Raw genomic sequence first — 19,831 nt, forward strand, 5'->3', positions numbered from 1 at the left:
TTGCTCACTGGCTCGAGGTTCACCGCCAAACTTCCTGAAGTACTGTTCAAATTTGTTAGGAAAAGCCTTATTCAACAGCTTCCAACGAATGCTAATCTATTTAGATGGGGAAAATCGTCTTCTGCCATTTGTACACTTTGCAATGCTCGGCAAACCAACAAACATGTCCTATCCAACTGCAGCTCGGTGGCAGCATTAAAAAGATACACAACACGCCATAACAATATTCTAAATATAATAATAGAAAAATTGAAATCATGCGCAGGACCAGAGGTTGCGATGTATGCAGACGTCGTTTATGATGGGATCCGCCCACTGTCGTGTCTCTTCAAATCACTTCGTCCCGACATCACACTACTCCGTGACAACACAATTGAAATATTGGAGCTCACCGTCTGCCATGAGTCTAATTTTTTCAATTCAAAACAATATAAAATGGACAAATATTCTAATAACCTCCATAACAATTTACTTGACAATTTAAAACATTTAAAAATAATAATCAACACGTTCGAAATTTCGCCGCTAGGTTTTTTCAATTGTTTCGATTTGTCGCTGGTCGACATTATTTGGTCTGATCAATTTTATAGTAGTCTTATTAACTCTGCGATATCCTCATCATACGCTGTTTATTGTGATAGAAATTTGACGGAATGAATCAATGTAAAACTAATCTGTTCTCGTTGTACTCATTTCGTGTTTCTTTCACTGAATGACGAGCTACGTAGAATACGCTTTTATAATTCTTTTTTTTTTTTTTTTTGTTTTTCTCTACCTAAATCATTTTTGATTTATTATTATTATTATATATTTATTTATCTTATAATTATTTTACGTTATACAATATTTAATTTTAACATTTTATTGACATATTTTATTTTGACTATTTTTGATTTTACTGGTTTTCTCTGAATAATAAAAGAGTTTACATTATTATTATTATTATTAAATAGGGATAATAATAATTTCATGTAATCTAGACTGGCGGATACCAACAGAGCCATATGGAAGGCGGGGTAATTACTTTTTTTATTATTTATTATTATTATTGTTATTATTATTATTATTATTTATTTATTATTATTATTTATTATTCTTCTTCCGTACCTCAAAACAAATACATACAAATAAGTTTACATAAGTTAATTTAAATAATAGTAGTAAAATAATTATAACAACAATAATATAATATAACATTTATGAAAGATATAATAATAATATTAATAATAATTAACAATAATAATAATAATAATAAATAATAATAATAACATACAATTGCGTTAAATCAAAAAATTGTGGTTGCTTCTTCTCGACTAGGCAGCTTTAATTTTTTGTTGCCCCGAGTCTGAAAATTGTTGGCAATTTTTAACCAAAACCTTAAAGACCTGTGGCATGAAATGTGTGTGTGTGCGTGTATGTGTGTGTGTGTGTGCGTGCCTGCCTGCCTGCGTGCGTGTGTGTGTAAAATTATTACCATTTGTTAACACATTTATAATAATAATAATAGTTATTATTAATATTTTAATTAGCTTTCTTTGGCGGTGAAAGAGAACGGGGTAAGATGACAAAAGTTTCATCATCTACTTCTTCTTCATCATCTTCTTCTTCTTCATCATCTTCTTCTTCTTCATCATCTTCTTCTTCTTCATCATCTTCTTCTTCATAATCTTCACCATCATCACCATCATTATTTGTTTTATACGCGGTAGATGTTTTTTGATTAATAAACATCTAATTAATTTGATTAATAAAACTTTTTGCTATGAGGGCCGCATTGAGAGCTATTTTACCTTTGAAGGGCCGCAATTTACTTAAATATCAAATTTTTTCGATCCGGGGGAGAATTTATAATACTTAACATCATCGTCTTCTTCTTCTTCACCATCATCATCATTATCGTCTTCTTCTTCGTCATCATCATTATCGTCTTCTTCTTCGTCATCATCATCATCGTCGTCCTCCTCATCATCATTATCATTATCATCAGCATCATCATCCTTTTCTTCATCATAAGTCACCATTATCACCATCACAGCAACCATCATCATCATAATGAATGTTTTCTTTAGTGTAATTAAGTAGTTTTGTCGATTTTAATTATTATTTTTAACTAACATAACAGATTTCTGCTAACCCTGTGAGTTCATTTAATATTGATCAATCAATTAATCAATCAATCAATCGATCAATCAATCAATCAATCGATCAATCAATCAATCTGTAGTAGTAGCAGTAGTAGTAGTAGCAGTAGTAGTAATTGTAGTAGTAGTAGTGTAAAATTTTTGTTATTTTTATGATTATTATTTTTTTTATAGCCCTTTTTTGGCTTTGGTAGCATGTCTCAATTTTTTAAGGTAATCATTCATTCTTTCGTTCATTCACTTGTTTGATTGTTGAATTATTCATTCTATCATTCATTCATCCATTCATTTGTTCATTCATTCATCCATTCATTCATCCATTCATTCCTTTATTCATTCATCCATTCATTCATCAAATTAATAACCCATTCATCCAGTTAATTTTCACCATCATAATCGTCGTCACCATTATCATCATCGCCATCATCACCATCTTCAACATTGTCACAAGGAGGGGAAAGCCAAAGTGGTGCATGATACAGTCGGGGAAGTTTTGGTGAATAATTCGTCCTTTTAATTCATTCATTCATTTCTTCATTCATTCGCTCTTTTCATTCATTCATTCATTTCTTCATCATTCATTCATTCATTCGTTCGTTCTTTCATTCATTCATTCATTCGTTCTTTTCATTCAGTCATTCTTTCATTCATTCATTCGTTCTTTCATTCGTTCTTTCATTCATTCGTTTTTTTTCATTCATTCATTCTTTCACTCGTTCGTTCTTTCATTCATTCATTCATTCGTTCGTTCAATCATTCATTCATATATTTATCATTCGTTTCTGTTAAACATTGCCTTAATTGATTTAAACCGTACATCAATTTACTTGAAGAGGATGAGTGAAACTTGAGTTTAGTAGTTTCAAAAGTGATTCAAGCCACGTTTCTAATATGGCAGGATGGGTCAGACCAAATAATGTTTACAAGAGATAAATTAAATATACTAAACAAACCTAGAGTCGAGATTTCGAATGTATTTATGTATTTGTTTTTAAATGTTTAAAGTCGTCAATGAAGTTATTATTTTGCAAGTTACCAGAGTATTTAGATAGTCTGTATTCTTTAGAATTTAGAAGGTTAGTCTCGTGACAGACTGTTAATTGCATATTCCAATTGTTTCGTCTCGTAACAATGCGATATCTGGTCGCAGTGATTTAAGTAAGCCAGATAGTGGCTGAAATTTATCTGCCTTTAGATCTGCAAAAATGCAGACTTCTCGGTCGGTGCATGATTTCATTTTTTGCAAGAATTATTGCTAGAATTTTGTTGTGTCTTGTTGTGTACCTCTTAAACTCTGAAGTTAAGCTGCAGTTGGAGAGTACATGTTTGTTAGTCTGTTGATTGCTGCATAGTGAAGACTAGGCTGTGGAAGACTTTTCCCATCGGGAGAGATTTGCATTTGTCGGCAAACCTAAACAGAATCTCTGGAGAACTGGCAATGTACCGCTACCAGTGAGCTTGCCTTCATCATTGTACCCTGACAAGGAAGTTAAGTCAGCCGTTGAAATTCTGCACTCTGCTGACGCAGCTTTAGCGTCGGTTTGATGTCGCTCGAATCTGGTCGCCATTTCGACGCAGTTGTTGAACGATTCAGCCCACAAACGCTTCAGTTCGTCACTGCTTTCAGATGATTGCCTAGTTTGGTCGGCAAAGATTCGGCATAGTGTCCGAGAGAACTGACTTTTGAAACTCCCAGTTTGGAGGGTAGCGACGAACACTCCTCCAATAATAATAATAATAATAATTTTTTTTCAAAGTTAACCAAAGTTCGGCAGAGCCAATACGGATTCCTCACAGAAATAGTGAGTTTATTATTTTATCATCATCATCATTATAATTATTATTGTCATTTTGTTCTTAACAATAACAACAACAATAATAATTATAATTATTTATAAACAATATAATATAATAATTATTATTATTATTATTTGTAGGGTTCAAACCCAAATCTGCAGTCGGCCATCGGCACTCTATACGTTAGTAGATGATCGCACACAAAAAATTTGCAATAGTAAAAAGAATAAGTGCTATCGTTGGTTCTTTCCGTCGATCTCTCTCTCTCTCTCTCTCTCTCTTTCTCCTCTTTCTCCCTCTCTCACTTTATTACACAATCCTTATTTAAAAATTTTCTTTCTTTTAAAAAAGTAATTTTCATTCTTTTTTCTCACTCTCTCTCCTCTTCTCCTTTTCGTTCTGTCACTCCTTTTCTTTTTTCTTTCCTCTCTCTCTCTCTTTTTTCTACATCTCTCTCTCTTCTTCTCTCTTTCTTTTTTTTCTCCTTCCTTCTCTCTCTTCTCTTTCTCTCTATCTCTCTTCCTCCCTCTCTCTCTCTCTCTCTCTCTCTCTCTCTCTCTCTCTCTCTCTCTCTCTCTCTCTCTATTTCTCTCCTTATTTTATATTACGCAACTTTTATTTGTTCCAACTTTCTTTTTAATTATAGGAAGATGCCGTCAAGATGCTGCGAGATAAAGGCCAGAGCTTGGTATGATAATTATTTAGGAATTTTTTAAATTAATTAATTATTAATTAATTAATTAATTATCAATAAATAGATAAATTAAGTTTATTCATTCATTTTTTTCCATTCAGTTAAAAAAATTTTTTAGGAATTTTTTTTATTAATTAATTATTAATTAATCAGTTAATTATCAATAAATAGATAAATTAAGTTTATTCGTTCATTTTTTTTCATTCATTTACTTAATCGTTTGTTCATTCATTCATTAATTAATTTATTCATTCATTTATTCACTCATTACTTTGTTCATTATTTTTCTAGGACGTGTTAATTAACAATAAAGTTTGTCACTTTTATTGTTATCATCATCATCGTCGTCGTCATCATCATTATCGCGATCATCATCATCATCGTCGTCGTCACCAACAGGGGAGTATGCAGAAAGTTTTGGAGGACAAATTAGAGGTGAATAATAATAATTAATAATATTAATGATAATAATATTAATGATAATAATATTAATCATAATAAATTTAATCATAATAATATTAATCATAATAATTAATAATAATTGAAATGTAGATTGTACTGAATTTGAGACCTTTATACAGGGCACCTTTATTGTGAATGTCGCTCATATATTCGAAAAATGATGTTTCAAGCTATATCTGAACAGCTGGCGCCAGGTGTTTGTACGGACTTCTAGGGCGAAAAGTAAAGACTCGCTATTAGTGGCTGCCACCTCAGGAAACCTCATTCGCCCAAAATGAGATGTGATGAGAGGAGGACAAACTAGATCTCAATGTTTTGCCGATCGGAAACATTCAAGTTTTGCCATCAAGTTGGTCTTTAGTAGGGTGGGGTTGAAACGCCCGTATCTATAAAACTCTGTCAACACCCATGGTATAGCCCAGAAGTGGGCAAACATTTTTGCTGTGAGGGCCGCATTGAGAATTATTTTACTTTTGAAGGGTCGCATATGTAGTTCGCAAGAATCGCAAATTTTTTCGACTCGGGAGGGAGTTTTTTAGGATTTGTGGTTCTTTTTTGGGTCATAATGTCTGGCTGGTTTAGCCGACATGTTCGCTGGCTACCAAGTTAACTGCTGCTACCGCAACTGCTGTTCTGTTCGTCTCAGTATCATGCTGCCCAACATCAATCACATTCAGTAGAAACGTTTATTTCAACCTACATGATGCCTATTCTTCGTTTATTATTATTACTATTATTGGTATTATTATTATTATTTTTTTTTTTTTCATTCGTAGGCTTTTCTTACTTGTCCGAAGGTAGGTTGTTTTGTAAAATTAACTCATTCGTCATTCATTCATTCACTCATTTATTCACTCGTTCATTCGTTCATTCATTCATTTATTCCTTCATTCATCCATTCATTTACTGATTCGCTTCGTATTCAAATTCCAGGAACTCTATGAGAAGCAAATTTCATACGCATTCAACCATGAAGCACAGGTTAGAAGAATGGACGAACAACGAACGAACGAACGAATCAATGGATGGGTGGATGGATGGATGGATAAATAAATGAAAGAATTAAAAAAATGAATGAATGAATGATCAAATGAATAAATGAATGAATTAATTGAGTAATGTTGACTGGAAAACACTTTTTTAAACAGATTAGATTGTTGACTGGCTTGAAAAGTTTAATGGAACAAATTTTGGTACGTAGAGGGATTTAAATCTATGATTGAACGAACGAATAAATGGATGAATGAACGAACGTACGAACGAATGAAGAGACGAATAGTTATCTCAATAGTGTTCTTCATAATCTATCTCTATGCCTTTTTTCAGTTAGCGATTGGTCTGACTCTATGTGTCTTAAACTTAATCCTTCTAAGTTTAAATTAATTTGTTTTAATAAATCAAAACGCTCTATTACTATTCCTTCTAAAATATTATCTTATCTGATTCTAAAACTCTTGATGTTTCTCACAAGTTTCGTAGTCTAGGCTTTATCTTTGATTCTAGCATGTCTCTTTCTTTTCAGATTTATAAATAGTGTTGCTAGAAGTTCTTACTTTCATGTACGTAGAATAAAAAAACTTGGGCCTTTTCTTGACAATCCTACTCTTCTCCTTCTTGTCACTTCTTTAGTGTTATTTTGTTCTCGTGCACTGGCTACCTATAGAATATAGAATAATTTTTAAAATTTGCACATTCATATATAAAACTCAATCTGAGTTATTTTCTAAGTACTTATCAGATATATTAATTGAACCAAAACGCCCCGGTTTACGATCGTCTTCTTCTTCTTCTCGCTTTTTGTTAACTCGTGTTAAACACTCCTTTGCTAAATCTGCTTTTGTTTTTTTGGTCCTTTTCTCTGGAACTCTCTACCTCCTTCTCTGACTACTTCTCCATCACTTGCGAAGTTCAGAGCGGATCTCAAGACCCATCTGTTTCAAAATTCATTGAGGAGCGCTGTTGAACATCGCGGAAATAGCGCTTTATAAACTAATTGATTGAATGAATGAATGAATGAATGAATGAATGAATGGATAGATGAATGAATAAATGAATGAATGAATACACAATCAACGTCAAATTCTATGCCTCAGCATCATATTTTATTCTCCCTTCTAGGATCTATCCAATAGTATGCCAAAGGTGAATGATGAATTATTGTTATAATTTTTATTATAATTATTTTTATTATCATTATTATTATTATTATTACGTAAATTATTTTTTTTTAAAGAATTTTATCTCACAAAACTGCCTGAAGGTAAGGGGTGAATGAATGAGTGAACGAAGGAATGATTGAATGGATGGATGGATGAATGAATGAATGGATAGCTGAATGAATGGATAAAAAAATGAGTAAATGAACGAAAGAAGGAATTAATAAAGGAATTAAAAATTGAAAACTTATATTCAAATCGCAGATATCCATTGTTGATATAACCAGCTGGTTTTTGGTGCGAGTTTATTTTATTCACTCATTCTTACATTTTTCATTTATTCATTTGTTTTTTCGTTTGTTTGTCCGTCAATCAATTCATAAATTCATTCATGTCTTCGTTCACACAGCCCATTCATTCACTAATTCATTCATCTATTCATTCCTTTATTAATTCGTTCGGTCACATAGTGCATTCATTCCATCTAGCATTCTTTCATTCCATCTAGCATTCTTTCATTCATTCATTCATTCATCCATTAGAATGATATGAAAACTATAATGATGAATCCAAGCCTCGATGCGGTTGTTTATTATTATTATTTTTATTATTGTTATTATTATTATTATTGTTTTCATGTTTTATTATTTGTTTATTATTTTATTATTTTTCAGCAAAAAATTGAGACAAAGGTAAGGAACGAACGAATGAATGAATGAATGAACGAACGAATGAATGGATGGATGGATGAATGAATGAATGAATGAACGAATGAATGAAAAAATAAATTTTCTAACCACAGATAAAAGAGTTCATAAACAACAATGAAGATTTTGAAGTAAAATATTAATAATAATATTAATAATCACAATAATAATAATAACCATAATAATAATAACCATAATAATAATCACAATAATAATAATAACCATAATAATAATCACAATAATAATAATAACCATAATAATAATAATAATAATAATCACAATAATAATAATAACCATAATAATAATAATAATAATAATCACAATAATAATAATAACCATAATAATAATAATAATTGAATTTATTTGCGAAACAGAAAAGATTGATCGGCTACATCATGGTTAACCATCGCGAATGGACGAACGAACGTACGAATGAATGAATGAATGAATGAGTGAATGAATGAACGAATGAATGAATGAGTGAATGAACGAACTTACGAATGAATGAATCAATGAATAAATGAATTATTATTCACAAAGAACCTCAGTAACGACAAGGGCAAATTCAAAATAATCGTTAGTTGATTATTATTCATATTATCATGGTTGAATATTAATATTATGATTGAATTAAAATAATGAACGCTATATAAATTTTTCTTCTTTCTCGTGCCTTATCCTTTCAGGACATTGGCGACCATCGACCTCCACAAAACCTGATCTTTACCATTTCGTAAGAATTGAAATATAGTGATATTCAACAAGTGACACGAGGACTTCACGAGTGTTATTCGTTGTTGACCGCCATCTCTTCTCCCTGCAATCTTTCCAGTAGTTGTTAGATTTTCCATTCTTTCCTTCCGCATGATGTGACTAAAAAACTCTAACTGCTCCCCAGTCGGATCATCTGTAGTAATGTCCTCTTTTCATAACCGGACAGTTTCAATACATCCTCATCCGAAGTATCAGAGGCCCAACTAAATTTCACAATTCTTCTCAACAAACCACATCTCGGCAGCGTTAAACTTTTTTTCCACTTCTTCAGAAATTGTCCAGGACTCAGAGCCGTAAGTTGGCACAGAAAAAATAAAACACACTAACAGTTTTAACTTTGTCGATCATCCGATTTTACTGTTGGTAAGGATGTTTTTCATTTCAGAATATGCATCTCTCGCCATAGCTATCTTTCGTTTGATATCTACATCACATTCACAACCTGAGGTAATCAGACTTCCGAGATAATTGAAGCTGTTGACTTGTTTCGCCTGTTTACCGTTAATGATCATGGAGCAGGTCGGGGCGGTTTTGCTTTTACTGATAACCATGCACTCTGTTTTGTTGATGTTAATGTGCAAGCCTTTCACTTTTAAAAACCAGTTTGAAGACGATTGTTTGCAGTTGTTCCATTGAATCTGCTATAAGAGCTCTATCATCATATCTTTCATCAGCATATCTTTCATCGTTAATATTCACTCCTCCGAAGGATATTCCAAGTAGATCTTCTATCTTTCTCATGATGATCTCATTATAGTGATTGTACAGGTCTAGAAAGAATACACAGCCTTGCCTAACACACATACAACCACACACACACACAACCACACACAACCACACACACACGCACACAGCCACACACTCGTACTCACTGGCATAATGTTTTAATAAAATTTCTTGTAGACTTCAATCGTTTCAACATCCCTAGTGACAATTATTAATTACAAAAAGTTAATATGAATGCAATACAAATTAATTTACTTAATTAATTATTTAATTAATTTATTAATTAATTGAAGAAATATTATTTAAAATTCTTTAATAACTTTTATTAGATTAGAAGCTTTACAGGAACTAGCAAGCCCCAATATTACGAAGCAGCTATGCGATTATATGTGAGTGATTTTTTAAATAATTACTACTACTACTATTACTACTACTTCTACTACTACTACTCTTACTGCTGAAAATGGTTTGTGTTATCTCATCTATCCATCCATCAAACCATCTTTTCGCTCATTCATTCATTCATCCATTCATTCATTCATTTATTCATTCATTTATTCATTCATTTATTCATTCATTCATTCATTCATCCATCCATTCAATCGTTCGTTCGTTCGTTCATTATTGAAATATAAAAAGCAATAAACATTAAAACATTAATTTATTTCTAGGACCAATTCGTAAAGCAAAATCTAGAGAAGGTATAATAATAATAATAATAATTAAAACTCTTTTATTATCAATAAATCAATAGGGGAAATGAAATAAAAAAAAAATAGAATTTCATTGTACAGTATAATAAGAAACCGCAGATGCTCATTATCTAGGATAATAATGATAATAAAAATAATAATAAAAATAATAATAATAGCGCTGCTGATGATGATGATGATAAGGTTGAAAGTATTGATGATGATGATGGTGGTGGTGCGTTTAATTATGATAATGATTCGTCGTCGTTTTTCTTCTCATAATCAGTCAATCAGTATTCTCTTGCTACTGAGGAGCTTTTACGTAAGGGATCTGCAATGCGATTTTATGTGGTAGTAAAGTATTAGTAGTAGTTTTTGTCGCTGTAGTAGTAGCTGTAGTAGTAGTAGTAGTAGTAGTAGTAGTAGTAGTAGTAGTAGTAGTAGTAGTAGTAGCTGTAGTAGTAGTAGTTTTAGTAGTAGTAGTAGTTGTTGTTGTTATAGCAGTAGTTGTTGTAGTAGTAGTTGTTGTAGTAGTAATAGCAGTAGTTGTAGTAGTAGTAGTAGTTGTAGTAGTAGCAGTGGTAGCAGTTGTAATATTATTACTGTTCGTATTAATTTTATTACAATCTACAAGATTGAGTTTTTTAATATTATTTTAGAAAAACACCATTGTGAAAACAGAAATAGTAAGACCTTATAACAACCAATCAATCGATCAGTCTATCTTTCATTCATTCACTCACCCATTCATTTATTCATTCACTCATTCATTCATTCACTCATTCATTCATTTCAACATTCATCCACAAATTATTTCGTTTTTTCGGTACAAATTCAGCCCTTCGTTCGTTAGCCCAATGATTTATGTTACAAAATAATAAGAATAATTAATAATCCATGATAATAATAATTTTTTAATTCTCCTAAATTTTTCCTAGCCTAGAATTGACATCAACGAATTTGTGATAAGATTTCAGGTTAAATGGATATATAAATATTTTTTGCAATAGAACTTATTGCTACTAGTGGCACTCCTTCTACTCCTCTATTTCCAACTACTGTTACTACTACTACTACAGCTACTACTGCTACTACTACTACTATTACTGCTGCTGCTACTACCACTAAAATTGATCTAATATTCTTTTAGTATGAAGTACATAAAGCTTTAATAGCAGTATTATTATTACTATTATTGTTGTTGTTGTTATTTTTATTATTATTTTTATTATTATAGTTTTTATTATTATTGTTATTTTCTAGGAAGAGATGAAAAAAATGAACGAAAATGAATCGGTATTGAAACTAATATTTGCATCCTGTTTTGTATTCATGTATGTATGTATGTGTGTATGTATGTATGTATGTATGCATGTATGTATGTGTGTATGTGTGTATGTATGTATGTATGTATGCATGTATGTATGTATGTATGTATGCATGTATGTATGTATGTATGTATGTATGTACACTCAACAAACACACACATACAAACAAACACACATGCACACACACACACAAACTAACTCACACAAACACACACATACATACAAACACAAATACACACACACATACCCACAAAAACACACATACACAAACGTTATTCGCAGTACGGCAAGCTTGACAAGGCTTTTGTGAGTTGATATATTGTTGAAAAAGAAAAATTATATGATCAATAAATAAATAAATTAATAAATGATTAAATTTTCATAATAGTTTATGTTCGTCCACATATCAATACATCTATCCAATCATTCATGATGATACATCGTGATACATGATACATGATACTCAGTTGCCGAATAGTTTCAAGGACATCATATAATCAAAAATCAAAAAGATCATACCAAAGAACTTGCCACTAAGCCTGAAGTTTTATCAATTTATCAAATTAATTCATATACTCGAGCCATATTTGCATTCAAGTTTATGAAAAAAACAGTTTCTTTCCTTCACATTTCTCAGCAACTTTCAAATATTCAAGCCCAATTAAATCGGAGACAACTTTTACATTACTTCAAACCCAATTAAATTAGCTACCACTTCAGAGACAACTTCTACATTACACTTAACATTCCTTTTTACATTAGAACGTCTAGATTGTGGTATGTGTGCGTGTGTGTGTGTCCGTTTGTTCGTCTACTTTCATGTATCTAGAGCAAACAATATATATCGTTTCATTTCGTTTCGTTTAGAATCAGCTCCTAGAACATCAGAAGATAAAAATCATAGAAATATTCGTAAGAAATATACTCCATTTATAATTTTTATTCTATTCTTTTATATCTTACATTCATTCATTCATTCATTCATTTTTATAATTATTCATACATTCATTAGATTCGTTCGTTCATTCATTCGTTAATAAGACTTTAAACAATTAACTTTTTCAATGTACATCATTCTGATCATTCATTCATCTATCTATCCGTTCATCTATCCATTGTTTTATCTATTCAACCATCTGTTTATCTATCCATACATTCATCCATCCATCCATTCATCCCTCCATTCATCCCTTCATCCATCCATCCACTAATAATAACAGACGCTGATTGACGAGAAATCGAACTATACATCTAAAATCTTTGACGGGGTTGGTAGGATTTTTTTATTCATTTATTCATTCATTCGTTAATTTATTCATTCATTCATCTATTTATTCATTCATTCATCCATTCATTCAATCATTCGATTAGGATAACATAAAGCGTATCCTAAAAATCTTGGTTGGTTTTTGGAAATGTTATTATTATTATGAATGAATGAATGTATAAATGAATTAATTAAATAATAAATTAATGAATTAATAAAAAACATTAACATTATTAATAAGAAAATTGATATGAATGACAAAACTTTTTTAAAATTGTAGACATCAATCGCCGGAGATCAGAACATTGATTGGTTAAACACAGTGAGTGAGTGAATGAATGAATGACTAATGAATGAATGAACGAACGAATGAATAAATGAATGAATGAGTGAAAAAGTGAATAAATTTTGTTTATGTCTCATTTTTCCAGGAGCTAGTTTTGGAACGAGTCTTACAAATTATGCACGTAAGTTGGCTTCGATGGCATTACATAGACTCTCCATCTTGATCTCTTTCTTTTTCTCCTTTCTTTCTTTCTTTCTTTCTTTCTTTCTTTCTTTCTTTCATTCTGTCTCTTTTTTTCTATTTCTCACTCTCTCTTTTTTTCTCTATCTCTATATAGAAATTGTTTTTACAAAAATTTCAAAAAATAAAATCACAACAACAGACGGAATGGAATGTTCGAATTGGACTCCAGGACTTCATTTCCGTTAGCATATTATCATCATTATTTATTATTATTATTATTATTATTATTATTTATTATTATAATTAATTCAGTAAGATATCATACCATTATCTTCAAGATCTTGCCAACAATTATTCCAAGGTCCCTTTCTTCTGATGAAAACTTTAGGAGTCTTTCTCCAGATTTTAATATATTTTGAATGTTTTTTAGCGTCATCATTTCTATCACAATCATCATCAACTTTGTCTTCATCATCATCATCTTCATCATCTTCATCATCGTCGTCATCATCTACGTCATCATCTTCTTTTATTCAGGCCATAAAAACGATTGGATATATTTTCAAAGTCAGTTAAATTAACGGAAATAATTGGTTTAATAACTTTATTTAATAATTTTAATTGATTTAATAACTTCATTCATTGTTCTAATTATCGTAGTAGCAGTATTAGTTGTAGTAATAACAGTTAGTAGTAGTAGTAGTAGCAGCAGTAGTAGTAGTAGTAGCAGCGTTAGCGTTAGCGTTATTAATATATTCAAAATGCATTTCTACTTTCTACCAGTACGAACAAACAGGTATGAGAAAAATAATAAAAATGTTAACAACAACAATAATAATTATCATTATTTTGTCATATTATCATTATCATTATTATTATTATTATTATTATTATTATTATTATTATTACGAATCCTTTTAACGTCTGCCAGATACATTGACAACAGCAAACACACAGTGCACATGAATTTAGGTGAAACAAAGCATCACACACACACACACACACACACACACACTGCACGCGATGAGTGTGGCTGTCTGCGAAATCGAATCCGGTTCCTGCGACAGCGGTGCCAGGCACTCTACCGCTACGCCATCGCGTCGGCCGGTGATGCGAACAAAATTTTTTTTAACTCGTCGAAATTAGAAAAATCAAATGATAAATAATAATAATAGTAATAATAACAATAAAACAAATGTAACTCGTTCAGGCCCTTCTAACAACCCACCAACTCCTCAAAGCCCAATCAACCCAACAAGTCCTCCAAGTCTTATCAACCTACCGGGCCCACAAAACCCCCCAAACCCACCAAGCCCTTCAAGACCCATCAATCCACCAAGTCCTATCAACCCAGTTAGTCCTCCAAGTTCTATCAACCCGCCGGGCCCTCAAAATCCGGTAATACCATTTTTGTAATTTTTTTATTTTATGCAGATTATCGTTATTTTATTTATTATTGTTATTATTATTATTATTATTATTATAGGCCATTCCTTATCCAGACATTCCAGTAATTTATCAAAACTGCTGTTTTTGTTATTAGTATAATAATAATTGTTATTATTATTATTATTACAATTGTTGTTGTTATTATTATTTTTATTATTTTGAACAAATTTGAATTTTTTTTATCAATTCCAGAGACAAGAGGAACAGAAACAAGTAAGCTTAACTCTTTTTAATTCATTCGTTCGTTCATTCATTCATTCATTCATGCCATCATTCATTATTTCATTCATTATTTCATTCATTATTTCATTCATTATTTCATTCATTCATTCTATCATTCATTCATTCCCATTTTAAATGTATATTACCTAAAGAGATTAAAAAAAAATAATTTTTTACCTCTAGCATATGGTTAGTTTCAGTAAAATTTTTTCAACACACTCTCTCACACACACATACACACACACACACTCACACACACTCACACGCGCACACACACACACACACACGTGTAAATTTTCTCTCGAGAATTAGAAGTTAACATTCGCTCGAATCTCTGCGACCAACCGACTTAATCTAACAATCGAACAAGACTGCGAGCAGCGACTGCTCCATCTCTCTCTCTCTCTCTCTCTCTCTCTCTCTTTCTCTCTCTCTCTCTCTCGAGAATTAAAAGTTAAAAAGAATGTAGTTCAAGAAACGAACTACAAACATATTAACGCCAAACATTCGGTAGAATTTATAGAATATTGTATGTATATATATATATATATACTTACATATACATAATTATATTTTATATTTTATATATAAATAGTTTGAGACGAGGCCTTCGTTGAAGCATATTTCATTAAATTTGTATGCCCACTCTGTGTTCAAAAGTTTTTTGATAAGAACTTCAACACCGCCTAGTTTTTTGAATTCGTATTTATTCAAAACATCCATGAAATTTGCTGTATGTATATATGTATGTATGCATATATATATATATATATAGAACCCTATTTCTTTTTTCAAAATTCAGGCAAATAAAACTATGCCAGTGGTAAATAGATAATAATATTTAAAAAAATTTTTTTTTCCATTCATTTATTTATCTATTCATTAATTCATTCTTTCGTTCGTCTATTCGTTTTTTCATTCATTCATCAATTATTTGGCTTTCTCTCAATCAATCAATCGATCAATCAATCATTCAATCACTCAATCATTCAATCATTCATTCATTATTTATTTGTTTGATCCTCTATTTATTCAATCATTTGTTAAATTTTTTTATCCACATGAACAGTTTCTGGTAAGGCGATGTATTTTCGATAGTTCAAAAAAATTTTCACTGATTACAGATAGATGAATGAATGAATGAATGAATGAATGAATGACCGATTAAAAGAGTGAATTGATGAATTAATAGATAGTTAGATGGATGAATAAAATGGTTCTAGCGACAAAAAAGGAATGATGAAAAATGAATGAATGAAGAAATGAACATTTTCTAATTTTGGCGTTTTCACTGTTGGATTGAACGAACGAATAAATGAATGAATGAATGGATGAATGAATGATGTTTTTAATTGGTATTTCCATTTAATCTTTTCTTTATTTGTACAGATTCCAAACGAAGATGTAATATGAAAAACTTTGGTTGAATGAATGAATGAATGAATGAATGAATGAATGAATGAATGAATGAATGAATGAATGAATGAATGAATGAATGAATGAATGAATGAATGAATGAATGAATGAATGAATGAATGAATGAATGAATGAATGAATGAATAGATGATTGAGGAAGTGAACAAAGGGATGGATAAAACCATGTATATGAACTCCTGATGCTACACATCTAAACACACGCACACACAGACATGTAAAAATTAATAAAATATTATTTTTTCTCCTAGAATCCTTTCAATTTCAACTCGGTAAATGGATCTACTTATTAATAACAATAAATATTTAAAATAATTCACCAACGAATTAGATAGATCATTTTCAACATCATTATTACCATCATTATCACAATCTGTTACAACATCAGATTATACCAGATTATACGCTGCTTCGAGTATTCATATGTAAGATCTAATTAGTTCTACAACTGTCAAGTTATCAGAAGTATTCAAGTCGTATCAAATTACTAACAGAGTAAAACGAACCGAGTCATAATTTTGGGGGTTCTTGATGGTGTCTTCTGATGATCTAATCTGCCTGTAATTAAATGTATTGGTAGTCCAAGCAGTATACAAACAGACTACTACAGTTTCGTAAAATTAAATTTTACAGTTGCCTGTGTTTGAGCAAAAATTGGTTCGTTCTTAGAGTCGGATGGATGAAAAATTATTTTCATCATTGGTTTTTGGGTTCTCACATCAGTGGTCCGTTTGATTACGATGTTTACTGATGAGATGACTTGTATTCATTGGTAGAGTAGCTCCATTGCATGCCATAAAATCTAAACTTGTTTCATCGGCGCCATGGTTTGACGACGAATGTAGCAAAAATTAAAAGACCTTGTCTGAAGTTGGAGAGATTATATAGGAATGACAAAACTTTGTTGAATAAAGGTGTTTAGAAGGCTTGGCTTATTAACAAAAGTGTTTTATATAACCTAGTGTTAAAAAACAATTATTGGAAGAATTTGGTTGAAAGTGATATAAAAGACAATACTTATAAAGCACAGCATATAAAAAGTTGGCACGTGGCAGTGGCAGCAGTTGTGGTTAGTATTGACGGTAATTCAATTGACTTTTGTACATCTGTGCAGCTCAATCCTGGTGTGATCACTTGCAAGGGATTGTTAACATCACATGGGCGGACTGAGGTTAGCTTGAAAATCATTAAATAAGAACATTTCACTTAGTCTAGCACGTGTGTTCGTACATTCAAAGCTGGATTATTGCCATGTTTTGTTCTGTGGCACTGCTAATAAGGTGACTAGCCAGCTGCAGTCAACACAGAATTGGGGCTGTAAAGATTGTAATGGGTGCATCAAAGTTTGAACACGTTACTCAAATTTTGCGTGGATTGCATTGGCCATCAGTTAAGAGAAGAGTTTTTTTTCCGAATTTCTGTTGTAGTTTATAAATGCAGAAATGGCCTGGCTCCCAAATACTTCCATGGAGAAATTGTTCAGAAAGATATTTCAATGCATCGACTTAGATTGCGTTCAGGTGATTCAGATCTGCTAAAGTTCTTCTCGCTAAATTGGAAATAGGGTCAAGAAATGTTGCTACAGTTGGATCGATGATTTGGAGTAGTCTGAAAATATTATAATTAGAGAGAGAATAAAATAAGTGAGTGAGAGAGAGAAAGGGGGTGTCTGAGAAAAAGGGTGAAAAAAAAGAGAAAGTGTTTGAGAGAGAGAGAGAAAAGAAAGTGTTTGAGAGTAAGGGTGAGAGTGAGAGAAAATTTACGTGACTCGGCTCTCTTCCTAGTGATGTTTCGAAGAGAACTGAAAGTTTATTTATTTTCTCTGGACATTCTATGACTTTAGTTACTGGCGTTTTTGAGGAAATTTGAAATAACGCCAAACGAACACCATCATTATTATCATCATCATCATCAAAATTATCATCATCATCATAGTTTTCATTATCTTCATCATTATCATCGTTGCTATTATTATTATAGTTATAACTATTATTATTGTTATAAGGTTTTGATTAGAAAAGCTTTTGAACTCTCACTAGATGGGGTTAATGATCACTATCATCATCATTTTCATAATAAATATAATTATATAGATAAATATTATTGTAATTATATCTCTTTAAATAATGATCTCTCTCTCTCTCCCTCTCTCTTCACTTTCGTCTTTCTTCTCTCTCTCTCTCTCTTTCTCTCTCTTTAAACTGTTTCTTTTTTTCTCTCACTCTTACCCTTACTCTCAAACACTTTCTTTTATTCTCTCTCTCTCTCTCTCTCTCAAACACTTTTTCTTTTTTTTCTCACCCTTTCTCTCAAACACTCCCTTTTTCTCTTTCACTCACTTATTTTATTCTCTCTCTAATTATAATATTTTCACTTCGAGTATTCATAATGACCAACTTATTTATTTCAGTACCTGTTGATACTGAGAGAGATTATGGTAAAATGAAGAGTAACATTAATAACATTGATAATTGTTGTTGTGTTATTATTATTATTATTGTTATTATTATCATTATTATTATTATTATTATTATCATTATTATTATTATCATTATTATTATCACTATTATTGGTGTGTTTGTAAGCGCCCTGTATTAAAAAAATGCATGGTCTATTTATTTCTGACAACAGTATGGGCTTTGTAAAGCCTATCGAACTTGCAACAGAGCCTTATTATTTTTATTAGTAGTGTTGTTACGTTATATTATAATTATTATTATAATAATAATAATTATTAATATTATTATAATTATTATTATTTTCATCAAGACTGAGGACAAAGTTCCCACCCAAACCCAAACGACCATAATTGAATTTATAGTGAGTTAGGATGATGATGATGAGAAGGATGCTGTGGTGGCAATGATGATAATGATGACGACGACGATGGTGATGATGATCGTAATGATGGTGATGGTGATGATGATGATGATCGTAATGATGGTGATGGTGATGATGATGACGGGGATGGTGAGGCTGATGGTGGTGTCACTTATAGAATAGACCAATCATATTGATTGCAACTCGCAGTGGCCTTCATCGCGAGGAAAGTAATTTTAGATAAATAAGAATAAGAATAAAAATAATAATAATAATAATAGTAATAATAATAATAAAAAGAATAATTTTTTTAAAATTTCCAGAGACAGCAGTCGAGTCGTTACATAATGGACAACAAATTCATTCAATTATTCTACGTAAGAATAATAATCTTTTATTGGTCAAAAAGATGAAATCAAAATGAAATCAATCGAAAATTATTAATAATATATTAATTAATTATTAATATAAGATTGTAAATAAATAAATGTAAATAATTTATAAATATTTATTAAAAGAAAAGAAAATCCATTAAAATGAACCATCCTCATATGCTCATTATCGTTAATAAGTGCAGAAGAGTAATTAAAACATATTTAAATAATTTTATAATAATAATAATAATGATAATTATAATAATAATTGTTTTATCATTATCATGATTGATTATTTTAAAAATTTTTGATAAAAAAA

General features: G+C 30.9%; 1 protein-coding gene across 1 annotated transcript in view; it reads left to right on the plus strand.

Moving 5' to 3' along the window:
* Window positions 1-14,236: 14,236 nt before the first annotated feature.
* The window catches only part of HELRODRAFT_193456 (hypothetical protein), a gene marked incomplete at its 5' end in the record, with an annotated part of 12,982 nt that continues 7,387 nt past the window's right edge, over window positions 14,237-19,831 (plus strand). Inside the window, 5 exons of the mRNA XM_009027750.1 lie at window positions 14,237-14,312; window positions 14,424-14,566; window positions 14,855-14,875; window positions 17,304-17,489; window positions 19,088-19,138. Coding sequence (XP_009025998.1) covers window positions 14,237-14,312; window positions 14,424-14,566; window positions 14,855-14,875; window positions 17,304-17,489; window positions 19,088-19,138 — 477 coding nt within the window. The remainder of the gene's footprint in view (window positions 14,313-14,423; window positions 14,567-14,854; window positions 14,876-17,303; window positions 17,490-19,087; window positions 19,139-19,831) is intronic.

This window comes from Helobdella robusta (assembly GCF_000326865.2).
Source record: "Helobdella robusta unplaced genomic scaffold HELROscaffold_50, whole genome shotgun sequence".
NCBI classification, from domain to species: Eukaryota; Metazoa; Annelida; class Clitellata; order Rhynchobdellida; family Glossiphoniidae; genus Helobdella; species Helobdella robusta.